This window comes from Chiloscyllium punctatum, chromosome 44 (assembly GCF_047496795.1).
Source record: "Chiloscyllium punctatum isolate Juve2018m chromosome 44, sChiPun1.3, whole genome shotgun sequence".
Classification (NCBI taxonomy): Eukaryota; Metazoa; Chordata; class Chondrichthyes; order Orectolobiformes; family Hemiscylliidae; genus Chiloscyllium; species Chiloscyllium punctatum.
In genome coordinates, this window is record NC_092782.1 from 24,462,113 (window position 1) to 24,475,200 (window position 13,088).

Here is a 13,088-nt window from a genome sequence, read left to right on the forward strand (position 1 = left end):
TGAAAGTCTTGTTTAAATAGCACTTCCAGTCATAGAGTCATACAGCACGGAAACACACATTTTGATCCAACTTGTCCACACTGACCAGACATTCCAATCTGACCCAGTCTCATTTGCCACCACTTGGCCCATATTCCTCTAAACCCTTCCTATTCATATACCAATCCCAGGTGCCCTTTAAGTATTCTAATTGTGCCTGCCTCCATCACTTCCACTAGCAGTTCATTCCACACACACATTACCCACTGTGTGAAAAAGTTACCCCTCAGATCCTTTTTAAATCTTTCCCTTCTCATCTTAATCCTCTATTTTTGGATTTCCCTATCCCGGGAGAAAGACCTTGGCCATTCACCCTATCCATGCCCCTCATGATTTTATAAACCTCTATAAGTTCACACCGCAGCCTCTGACGCTCCAGGGAAAAGTTCCCCAGTCAATTCATTCTCTCTCTGTAACTCAAATCCTCCAGTCCTCGCAACATGCTTGTAAATCTTTTTAACATCCTCTCCTATTTAACAACATCTTTCCTATAAAAGGGCAACCAGAATTGTATGCAGCATTCTAAAACTGGCCTCACCAATGTCCTGTACAGCTGAGAAATACTTGATGAGGTCCCAGGGAGTTATCTACCTTTATGTGTTTTAAGACATCCAGCACCTCCTCCTCTGTAATATGAACTCTCCAAGACATCACTATTTATTCCCTCATTTCCCTACCTTCCTTGTCCTTCTCCACAGTAAATAGTGATGCGAAATACTCATTTAGAATCTCACCCCTCTGTAGTTCTGCACATAGATGGCCATGTTGATCTTTAAGGGGCCCTATTATTTACCTAGTTACACTTTTTCTTTTAATGTACTTATAGAATCTCTTTTGATTTTTCTTAACTCTATTTGCCAAGGCCATCTCATGTCCCATTTTTGCCCACCTGATTTCCTACTACCATTATACACCTTGAGGGTTTCACTCGATCCCGACTCTATACCTGATATATGCCTCCTTGGTTTTTGACCAGACCCTCAATATCTCCAGTCATTCAGCATTCCCTACACCTACCTTCACACAAACAGAAACACACTGTCTCTGAACTCCCATTGTCTCATTTTCAAAGGCTTCTGACTTCCCAACCATTTTTATTACCCACAAATAACCTCCCTCAATCAACATTTGAAAGTTCCTGCCTAATACTGTCAAAATTGTGCTATTTTTGCCCTATTTCTCAACTAACGGCAGTATTTATCTAGTGAAGTGTGGTCTGACTCAGGAAACTTTGCAGCACCACAACAACCTGTGACAATCTTCAACCAATCACCGTAATGAGCTTTATGATAGCCAACTGGATTTTCAATATCTGGAATTTTATTGTCCCATTTTGTCCTTTAGTAGCATTGATGGGCCAGACTGGTTTGGTTTTACCCTTGATTTTTGCAATTATATGTTGTTGTGCTAAATGTTGTTGGTTTTAACAAAGCAGCATTTACGTAACAGCATCTATGAAAGGATGAATGCAATCCATTTTCTTTGGTGCTTACAGTAAATGAGATCTAAATTTCATTTTCAGTTGTTCCACTATTGATCATGATTGGATTAGTAAATTTATAAAAAAAATATATTCTTACATACTTTGATGAACTTCTCAGAATTGTCCTTTTTCATTAATTGTTAATTTGATGTGATTGTTGATGGAAAAGCCAGCATTTATTGTCCATCCTCAATTATCGTAGAGAAGGAGGTTCAGCAGTCAGTAATAGTCAGCTTGTTGCTCAAATGTTTCAGGGACAACGCTCTGAGTTTTGTCACGAGTCGAGATGTTAGTGAGAAGGACTGTGCAGGATCGATGGGATACGTGTTCATTTAAGTTTCTGCTGCCGAAGTCAATGCTGGATGATTAATCCAGGTGCTTCTGTGTGACTTTCTGGGCCTTTTTAGAAGGGAGTTAAGAGTTAACTACATTCCCATGATTTGGATACACACTGGGTCAGACAGGATAAGTATTTCCTTCCCTGAAAGAAATGGTATAATCCCAGCCGAGGTGACTACTGGACCAGTCAGATCCCTGGATGAAATCTGGGCTGACAGTTTCTATTTTGTATTTTTAAATTTAGCATGGCCAAAATTAATTGAAACACAAGTGTGCCAGGCTGCAGATTTAGATTTAACAATAAAATAGAAGTTAAGTACGCAAAAGAAATAAAACAAAAATGACATAAAACAAACCAAGCTATTTACATATAACACAGTTTAAGAGATTTCAAAAACACAAGGCAAAATACAATCCCACCTCCTTCACAACACCATCATATTACAGTTACTCAAAGAATCCAGAGAAATTCCAGTTTTGGAAGCTGTGAGGCATTTTCCCTTGACCACTCGCACAACTCAGAGTTTAGACTTTTTCAGTCTTTAATAACCCGCAGACTTTTACACAAACACTCCTAGATCTGCAAGTTTGACAAACTACACAATTTCACTGAGGTACATTTCCTTAACTGCTCCAAACATTTTCCTTTTTCTAAAAGAGACTCGACATCTGACTTTAATCAGCTCTCTTTCAAACTGCCCAGAAGCTTTTCAATTAAATTTGCTCTTCCTGGATTCTAGGAAGCTCATTACTTGATGTTTTCTCACTCCAGTCTTAAACACACACAGCAAAACAAATCTCCATTCATACTCTAGCAGATGTATAATGCATCAAGACCATGGTTCCAGACGATTGAGCGCTTAATGTTTAAATCTCACCACCAAAACCCTTTGTGTTGAAATGTTTGTTCTGTTCTTCTCTGTGCAGATGCTGCCAGACCTTTTGAGTTTCTACAGAACCTTTGTTTCAATGTATCTGGCATCTGCAGTTCTTTGTTTTTATGAACCGGGTATATTCTTTTGATAACTGAGTCAGAAAGTCAGAGAGATGTACAGCACAGAAACAGACCCTTCAGTCCAACCCATCCATGCTGACCAGATATCCTAAATTAATCTAATCCCATTTGCCAGCACTTGGCCCATATCCCTCTAAACCCTTCCTATTCATATACCCACCCAAATGCCTTTTAAATGTTATAATTGTACCAGCATCCACCATTTCCTCTGGCAGCTCATTCCATAATTCCACCACTCTCTGCACGAAGAAGTTGCCCCTTAGATCCCTTTTATATCTTTTCCTTCTCGCCCTAAACCTATGCCCTCTAGTTCTGGACTCCTCTACCCCAGGGAAAAGACTTTGTCTATTTACCCTATCCATGACCCTCATGATTTTATAAACCTCTATAAGGTCACCCCTCAGCCTCCGACGCTGCAGGGAAAACAGCCCCAGCCTGTTCAGCTTCTCCCTAGAGCTCAAATCCTCCAACCCTGGCAACATCCTTGTAAACCTTATCTGAACCCTTTCAAGTTTCACAACATCCTTCTGGTAGGAAGGAGATCAGAATTGCATGCAATATTCCAAAAGTGGCCTAACCAATGTCCTGTACAGCCGCAACATGACCTCCCAAGTCCTCTACTCAATACTCTGACCAATAAAGGAAAGCATACCAAATGCCTTCTTCACTATCCTATCTACATGCGACTCCACTTTCAAGGAGCTATGAATCTGCACTCCAAGGTTTCTGATCCATTTCATGATCATCGCCACTGAGACTACCTTTTAAATTTGAGATTTATTAATTGGACGAAGAGCTTGTCATTTGAGGAACAGTTGAGGCTCTGTACTTAATGGAATTTGTAAGAATGGGGGGAGGGATCTCATTGAAATCCATCAATCTCACACAATTCTGAGAAGCCTGGATAGAGTGAATGTGGAGAAGGTGTTTCCCCTCGTAGGAAACATTAGGACCCAAGGGCTCAGCCTCAGAGTAAAGGGATCACTTTATAGAAATGAGATGAGGAGGAATTTCTTCAGCCAGAGGGTGGTGAATCTGTGGAAAGTATTGCTGCAGAGGGATGTGGAGGCCAAGTCATTGAGTGTAGTTAAGACAGAGGTAGATAGGTTCTTAATTAGTAAGGGATCAAGGGTTGCGGGGACGAGGCAGGAGTATGGGGTTGAGAAACATATCAGCCATGGTTGTGTGGCAGAGCAGGCACAATAGGCCAAAATATCCTAATTCTGCTCCTGTATCTTATGGTGCTTTGGTGATAAAATCCCTAGATCCATTGTGGGGATTCCAGAGTATTCATGAGGCCTCTGGATGAACCAACTATGTTATCATTATGGTTCCCTTCCTGAACATCATAGTGCATTGCTAAAACTGGACACTTTGTTGTGGGGGAATTGTTGGTGTCCAGAATCAAGGATGATATAACTGAACACCTTGACATTTTTTAATTAATCAGGGAGAACCAGCATGGATTCATGACAGATAGATCAAGCCTGACAAACATTACTGAATTTTTTTAAAGAGGTGACTTACATAGTGTCCAGGGGAATGTCTGTGGATGTTGTTTATATGGACTTCCAGAAGGCATTTAACAATGATCTATTATTGTCCCATTCACTTCACTGCACATCTATATTGTGTATGCCGCTATTGTACTGGTACTGCTACCAGTAAATAAGGTTTAAATAAGGTTTAAATAAGTTACATAGAATTTCAAAGTTGTTAATTTTAAATCTGAGATAGATAATGTTTTGTTAAGTGAAGATATTAAGAGATAAGGGCCAAAGGCAGTTATATGGAGTTAGGCTATGGATCAGTCAGGATCTCACTGAATGATGGAACAGACTCGAGGGGCTGAATGGTCTACTTCTGTTCCCATTTGTTTTTCAAGCCTATAAATTAGCAAAGACAGAGTTGGTGGCAGAATGCTAACATACTGTATATGAAATAAATTGATTATCATTCTGTCATCCTATAGAATAGCAATGACTATATGACAAAAATAATTAATGTGATATGAAGCACTAAATATGAATGTCACTATAGTTAAAAACAGTTTAATTTACTCTGACGTGAAATTATTTTTCAGAATGTACTTGCAATGGCATTGGACTCGATAGGGGGCGCTGTGTTCCCAATAGTTTGTGTATGTGTGATCAAGCAACTGGTCAATGTCCATGCTTACCAAATGTGGTTGGGAACAGCTGTGTGAAATGTGCTCCTGGTTTCTGGAATCTGCGCAGTGGAAGAGGATGTAAGCCTTGTTATTGTGACCCTCAGAACTCCGTCAGCTCCCAATGTGACGAGGCAAGGAGGAAATTTGTATATTTAATCAAAGATACAAAATCACTGAAAGTATCAAAAAATTCTAATATTGAACAAAACGTGCAGAGCCATTTCTGAAACAATAGATTTGGACATGTCATGTTTGTCCAATAGAGGGAATCATTGCCATTTATAAGTGATGGGACAAAGTATTCAATTGAGTGTCATCACACCATAGTGTCATAGAGTCACAGAGACGTACAGCATGGAAACAGCCCTTCGGTCCAACTTGTCCATGCCGACCAGGTATCCCAACCCAATCTAGTCCCATTTGCCAGCATTTGGCCCATCTCCCTTTCTGTTCATATACCCATCCAGATGCCTTTTACATTCTGCAATTGTACCAGCCTCCACCACTTCCTCTGGCAGCTCATTCCATAGATGCATCACCATCTGCATGAAAAACTTGATCCTTGGGTCCCTTTTATATCTTTCCCCACTCACCCGAAACCAATGCCCTATAGTTCTGGACTCCCCATCCCCAGAGAAAAGACTTTGTCTATTTATCCTGTCTATGCCCCTCTTAATTTTATAAACCTTTATAAGGTCAACCCTCAACCTCTGACGCTCCATGGAAAACAACCCCAGCCTGTTCAGCCTCTCCCTATAGCTCGAATCCTCCAACCCTGGCAACATCCTTGTAAATGTTTTCTGAACCCTTTCAAGTTTCATGACTGAGGAAATTGCAGGGCCCCTTGCAGAATGATCAGTATAATCAATAACTACTGGTGAGGTGCATGAGGACTGGAGACGGGCCTGCTTATTAGACTTCATTCTAACCTATCTCTTAATTGCGTATTTTAGGTTACTGGACAATGTCAATGCAAAGCTGGCTACAGTGGAAAAACATGTTCTGAATGTCAGGATAATTATTATGGCAACCCAAGAATACAGTGTATCTGTAAGTATCTATTTCCCTAACAGTCTTTTTTTACAGGTAGTTTGAATTGTTCAGTGAAATGTCAAAGATTTAGGGCATTGTTGAATCAAGAAATCAAAAAGGGAATTGTAATTAATTTTGTTATGAGTTAGTAACCAAGAACCTATGAGATGTATTTCAGCACATGCTACATCAGTGCAGGTTTTATCACTAATTTCCTAAGATTGATTGGTCTGTCAGGTAGCTTTTGAGTAATGGCAGATTGGTGATGAGCTTTAATTAGTAATCCATTCTTATTACGCTCTACAATCTATTATTAAAGTGTGTCAGCTGCATCAGATCTTTTGAAAACCATCCCAGAGGGAAAAGCCAGTGAAACTTTGAAACAAATATATGAGTAGTAGTGGATCTGTTTTGACTATATGAGAACCAATAGGTCTCATTCACCAGTATACTTTTTCTCTTCTGGGATAGTATTCTGAGGACTAACTTCACCTTTATTTTGATTGTATCTGTCTGCATGTGTCTTGCTTTTGGGACTATTCCTCATAAAACAAATGTTAAAAAATGCTTTTAATCGCAGAGAAACTGAATTATTAAGGCCTACCACCTCCACACATAAAATCAAATGTTTGATGAAACAATTTGAAACAGAAAATTGCCATCTTTAGGAATAACAGTGGACTACTAAAAGAAAATTGTAGCAATAAGTTGATCAGATCCCACAAATGGCTAATTCAATTCACAATGCACAGCCCACAGAATTTTACAGCATCAGTATCCTGACAGGGTTTCATTAGGGAGGGATGTGATAACATTGGAGAGGGTGCAGAGGAGATTTACCAGGTCATTGCCTTGGCTGCAGGTTTTTAATTATGAAGAAACATCAGACATCAGAGTTGTTATCCTTGGAGCACAGGAGACTGACGGGGTCATGACTGAGATATTTAAAATTATGTGGGGCATAAATAGACTAGACAGGAAGGAACTTTTCATCTTGATGGAGGGATCAATGACCAGGAGGCATACAAAGGGGCAAAACATTTGGAGGAGTGGAGAGGAAATTATTTTCATCCAGAGGATGGTAGGAATCTGGAATTCATTACGTAAGGGTGGTAGAGGCAGAAAACCTCAGAGCATTTAATTATCTAGATACACACTTGTGATGCCAAGGCATACAAGGCCAAGTGCTGCAAAATGGGATTAGAGTGGTTAGGTGCTAGTTTTTGGCAAGTCAATGGGCCAAAGGGCCATTTTCGGTGCTGTAAGCTTCTATGACATAAGCATCTAAGGGATAACTAAATGAAGAAAGGAGCCAGTCCATCACCTCAACTGGGATGAACAATTTGGGGATTTGTGTACCCATGTGAAGGTTATAACTCGCTAGATTCATGCTGCAAATCAAGCCCTACTGTTCCAAGGGGCATCACAAAAGTTCCAAAGTTGCTAAAAAAAATACAAAACATCCCTGATTTCCCTGATTTTCAGACCTAGGTTGATAGCAAGCACAGACCTAACAAAAAAGCACTTTTGTTTTGCTGGTTATTAGATGGTAAACCATTAAACTAAATTAAGTAAATGTAACAAATTGAACGCTAAACCCTTTCCTCCCCTTACACACTTCATAGACAGACAAGCAACAACAGGAACAAACACATAGCTGGAGGAAAAACGGGGGAACTATTCCGCGGTATTTGTTCCCAAGTTCTGTTGGGTTTGGTTCTTGCTGATCCAGAGGTTTCTCCTTGACTTTCCTTTTTCCGGTGTTCCTTTTGGTTTGCATGACCTTTTCACTTAGAAAAGGTCTCTATCTTAGTCCAATTCAACATCACAACTTGCAGCACCTACTGAAGAAACAATAACATGGTTCTCTTCAGGTTTCAAGTGGCTTACTGCACAGAAAGTATAGAAAGAGAAAGTGAGTTTGGCTGTTGGAGACCTGCTGGTTTGTTTTCTGATATGAGAAAGCTTCTCTCTGTCTTACTCACAGCCCAAGCTATTCAGCAACTTGACAACCAGGCATTTTGTCATTGACAGACTGAGCATCTTGATCATTAATAATTGGTTCCTAGCCCACAAATCAATCAGCTTCACTTGTAAACAACCACTCAGCTCCAGCTTGTCTGCACATTGCTGGAATCTACACCTACACAAACAGGGTACACAAAATTCCTAACTTTCAAAACATGTCGCCATCTTTAAAAGTCCTTGGGTTTCAAAACAATTCCTTTTCAATTCAGTCCACAGTTTTAGAAAGTACAAAAATAAAAATGAAATTGTATTTACATTATGTATTTTATAAGCAAAGTTGGATGAACCTGTTTAGCTGGGGCACTTGAAATCCATGTATATGTATCAGTCACTCTTTCTCTGTCTAGTGCATGAGAATAGGATCATAAATAGCCTACTTGGATAAATCTGTTTTGGAGAAGCTTCCAGCAAACCAGCAGAGCAACGTGAGTTTTTTTTTCCTTGAGAAATAGGCTTTAAAAATTCAGGCTGAGAGACAAAAAGCTGATGTTACATGTTAGTGAGCTGATCTTCAAAGATGGTTTCATCAACGCGTTTGACTGGGAGACTGGAACAGTATAGTCTTGACTGGCAGTCTTTCCAAGCTTTTGTGGCATGGTTCGAGATATTTCTCTCTGCTAATAATATCCTCAAAGATCCTGATGAGTCAACTGTTGATCAGACAATAGGGAAAGGAAAGGGGAAATATTTTTAGAAGAAAGTGTACCGTGAAGTGGATAAAAAGAAACTGAAGAATTCGCTGAGCTAAAAGAGATGCCACTTTGAGTTAAGTTGTGTCAGCTTGAGCAGTACTATAGTCACAAGTCCATTAAAAATTGCTGAAGGCTGTTAATTTGGAACCAGTTGGCCAATTAGCACATTGGAAAGTTTACTGAAGCTTTGAAAAAGCTGTCCATTCACTGTAACTTTGGAGAATTTCCAGAGAAAGCGCAGAGGATAGACTTATGTGCAGTTTAAATGTGCCAGTGTTAATTTCCAGCATAGGTTACTAGGTGACATTGTCTTTGGGCATGATGGAATGTGATGGTAGTGAAATCAGATTTGACAACTGCTGGTCATCTGCTGAAGTAAAGTATCTGTAGCTGAGTCTGCTAAAAGCCCCAACAAGGGTGGTTGGTCAAAGCAGTGAGACAATAAAGTCCTGTTGCAGTCTATAGGCCAACACTGGGCACCAAATTGTCACATTCTGAAGGGACAGCATTACACTTGCAAGAAGAAGGATCTTTTTGTCAAGTCATGTCAAGACAATTTTAAACACAGAAACCGCTGGCTGGAGGAAAGGGCAGTCACTGTGTATGGTGTATGGTGGTCGCATAGCGTCAGGTCAATGAGGAGTCAATTTAGACCCATATGATTCAAAACACAGAATGTCCTGTGGAAATTCACAGAATGTACTCCAAGTAGCATTGGATGAAGCTCTATGTAGGTTAAGGAGGGTGCACTAGGTGTTAAATCAGCAAAGAAATCATACAAAAAATTCTGAAAGTTTGAAGGAAAGAAAATCCTTATAATAGGAGCTATGATCATTCTAAGCACATACAAGGAGCCAAATGCTCATAACTGTGGCAATGGTTAGAAAACAGCCGATGAAGGTTAAAGCATTTAAATTCAACTAGACCAAGTTTTTCACAAAGAAGTGATTGCTAAAAACACTCAGTTATTTCGTGACAGCAGTAAACCAGTTCAAGGATACAAGAGCATTGTGCAGGGATCATAGGAAAGCAAGACCAGTTTATTTCAGCTCTTGTCCAGTGCCGAATGATCCAAAGGCACAAAGTAGAGCAAGAACTGAAAAGACTTGAGCCAATTTACAACTTGAGTTAAATGATGAATCTAGTCATATTCAAATAATAGCACACGCAAGAGTCTATTTCAATTTCATCAGTCACCATTTGGTGTTTCTTTACTCCCCCTGAAATTTCAAGGAATAATAAACCAAACTTTGCTAGGAATTCAGGGAGCAGTTAATTATTTGGATGACGTGCTTATTTCAGTCCAAATAGGTAGACTCTTAATAACCAAAAAAGGTGCTCCAACTTTTGGAAAAGCATGGTGTTCAGGCACAGTGTGTCAAATGTGAAATGTTTCAAAACTCTGTGGAGCGTTTGTGTCACAGGATACGTCAAGATGGATTATACCGCCCTCCGGACCCGTCCATCACTGCCCCCCTCTGAACTATCACCTTCTCCCTCCCCTTCATCCACCTATCAGTTTCCCAGTTACCCCACCAACCCTAGCCCCCTTCCATTTATCTCTCAGCCCCGACCCACAAGCCTCATTCCTGATGAAGGGCTTATGCTCGAAACTTCGATTCTCCTGCTCCTCGGATGCTGCCTGACCGGCTGTGCTTTTCCAGCACCACACTCTTGTCTCAAAGATGGATTACATGCCACATAGAGTAACGTACAGGCAATAGGAAATGTGCCACACCCTCCAAGTATCTCTGCGATCATAACATTGTTGGACTTAATGAATTATTATGGTGAAATTGTATGAAATCCAGTAACGTTATTGCACCCATTGAATAAACTTTGAAGAGCAGCGTTTCATGAAATTGGAAGATAGAATTTGACAAAGGATTCTGGTCCTATGAAATTGAACTGGTACATGGCAAAATGCCTGGATATTACAATGTATCTCAAAAAGATTAATCTAGCCTGTGATGCCTCTCCATATAAATAGGTATTGTGCTTTCCCAAATATTGGAGAATGCTGAGGAAAGACCACGTGCCTTTGACTCATGCACCCTCAGAGCCAATGACAAAATTAAGAAAGAATTTAAAGGCTTGTCTTTAATTTTTGGCAGTTCATAAATACTTATATGGTCATAGTTTACAGTCAAAACTGATCATAACCACAAACGGCTAACTTGAATCCAAAGTCTTCAGTACACACTCAGTTGTTGTAAAGGTTGTTGATTTTATCTGCTTATCAGCATGATCTGAAGTACTGGTGATTGAAACACCAGTGTAATCACTGAGATGCCCAGATTATCCTCAATACAGGTAGGATCCTTTTCATCTAAGTTGCCAGAACCAGCAGATGATATTAGTAGAACAATATGTTTATTGTTAACACGTTTTATTGAAGAAGGTGTATGCATCTATTCTGCAGATAGTTTTAGAGATTAGGCTACTTTGTGTAAAAGCGAAGAATGAGTTATCAGTTGATAAATGTTGAGTTATGTAACGAATCAATTTGTAATTCCTGAAAAGGACAGATCTATGCAATGGAAGTAGGTTTGCTCGCTGAGCTGGAAAGTTTGTTTTCAGACATTTCGTCACTATATTAGGTAACATTATCAGTGAGTATCCGGAGGCCCACTGAAGATGTTACCTTGTATGGTGACGAAATGTCTGAAAACAAACCTTCCAGCTCAGTGAGCAAACCTACATCCAGAACCTCAACCTGAGCTACAAATCTTCTCAAAACTCACCAAGATCTATGTGATGGTCAACATTTAGGGATGTGCTTGAAAAAGAGTCCAGCCAGGAGTCCCCTTTGGCAGCTCGGGTTACACAAGGACATAGAAGGTACAGTCAAACAGCGAGACTAGAAGCTGCCATAAATAGCTTCGCAACCCTGCAAATGTCCCACCAGGGTGTCCTAGACGCTGCACATTGACTGAGTTAGGGGAATTTGTAGTGATTAGACTAATCATTGTGATAGAAAGCAATGTGAGTTTCCCAATGAATTGAACAACAATTAGCAAAGCCCAAGATATTTTGCACGATTTTCTTGCTACTTGCTTATTGGTTCCCAGAGAAAGTTATGCAGCACAGCCCGCAGCGCAAATTGTTGAGCACGTCCTGGTTAAACAAATTTGGAGGAATATTATTGAATCACAAAATGATAATTATTTAATTATCGCAACACACCTAACTATGTGATTGGCAGATCACCAGTTGAATTGTTGATTAGATGAGAGGTGTCTACTGCTGAAGCCACAGTTAGCACTGTCAGTGGACTAGAAACAATCCAGCCAGAAAGCAATGATAGGGGGAGAGTAAGAGAAATAGGTCTGAGGTTTCACCAAAAGGTCATGATCATAAACTGATTGAAGTGGCTAATCCTGAAGAATCATGAATGCATGTGGTCCTTGCACACATTTATCTCAATATATCTAATAGAGGTGAGACTAGATTTGTACATATGAATAATGATTTACCTTCACTGGTCCAGGGAAAAGGAGGAGTTTGGAAGAATCAAATTAGTCTGATGATTTGATGGCTGGATATGAGTAAATACCAATATTTCCTCCAACACAAATTGTACCTGAAACCATTTCAGATCAGAGTCAAATGTTTCTGATGAAGTGGAAATTTTAGTTAAAAGTCAGGGCATAATCAGTGTTTGTCAGAGAAAACTCCTCAAATTCAAGCCTAGATTACTTAAGTTCCTTTCCTTCAGAAAGTTTGTGAGGAATAAGAAACGAGTCATTAAATTTGATTTGTAAATCCATGAAAAATGAGAGAGGTATAATAAGTTGTATGGAACTTGACATGTAACCTCTTCATAAAGTAGGTAGGAGTGTAATAGCACCCTCTTGTGGCCATTTGTGTATGTATTGTAAGAGACCTCACCTTTTAGTTTTGGTCGACAGACTGAAAATGAAAACACTGCTTTGAGAAAGATAGTAAGTATATGGAGTTATTTGCAGATTTGGGGGAAACGAGGAAATCTAACTGGTGCTTGTGAAACAACGTCACTTTGAGGTTACGTTGAACGTTACTTTGAGGTTACATTGGGTCCAGCCAAAGTAGCATTATTTGTTATGGGTTCAGGAGAACTCAGCGTAGTAACAAGCCTTGATTGTTCGAATGGCAGTTCAGCACAGACTCTGAGGAGATGAAATCAGAGACAAGCAAGGAGACCTGAAAAAAAGAGCAGAACAGCTACATTCAGAGACACTGAAAGAAATCAATCATTCTAGAATGCAAAGATGTGAAGAAAGAGCCTGATCCAACCAAGTAACCAGTAAA

General features: G+C 39.8%; 1 protein-coding gene across 3 annotated transcripts in view; it reads left to right on the top strand.

The window, feature by feature from the left end:
- LOC140466808 (laminin subunit beta-4-like) overlaps positions 1-13,088 on the top strand; it is a 193,289-nt gene that overhangs the window by 137,582 nt on the left and 42,619 nt on the right. For all 3 annotated transcript variants that reach the window (XM_072562457.1, XM_072562456.1, XM_072562455.1), the window contains 2 exons: positions 4,960-5,177; positions 6,000-6,096. In XM_072562457.1, coding sequence (XP_072418558.1) covers positions 4,960-5,177; positions 6,000-6,096 — 315 coding nt within the window. The remainder of the gene's footprint in view (positions 1-4,959; positions 5,178-5,999; positions 6,097-13,088) is intronic.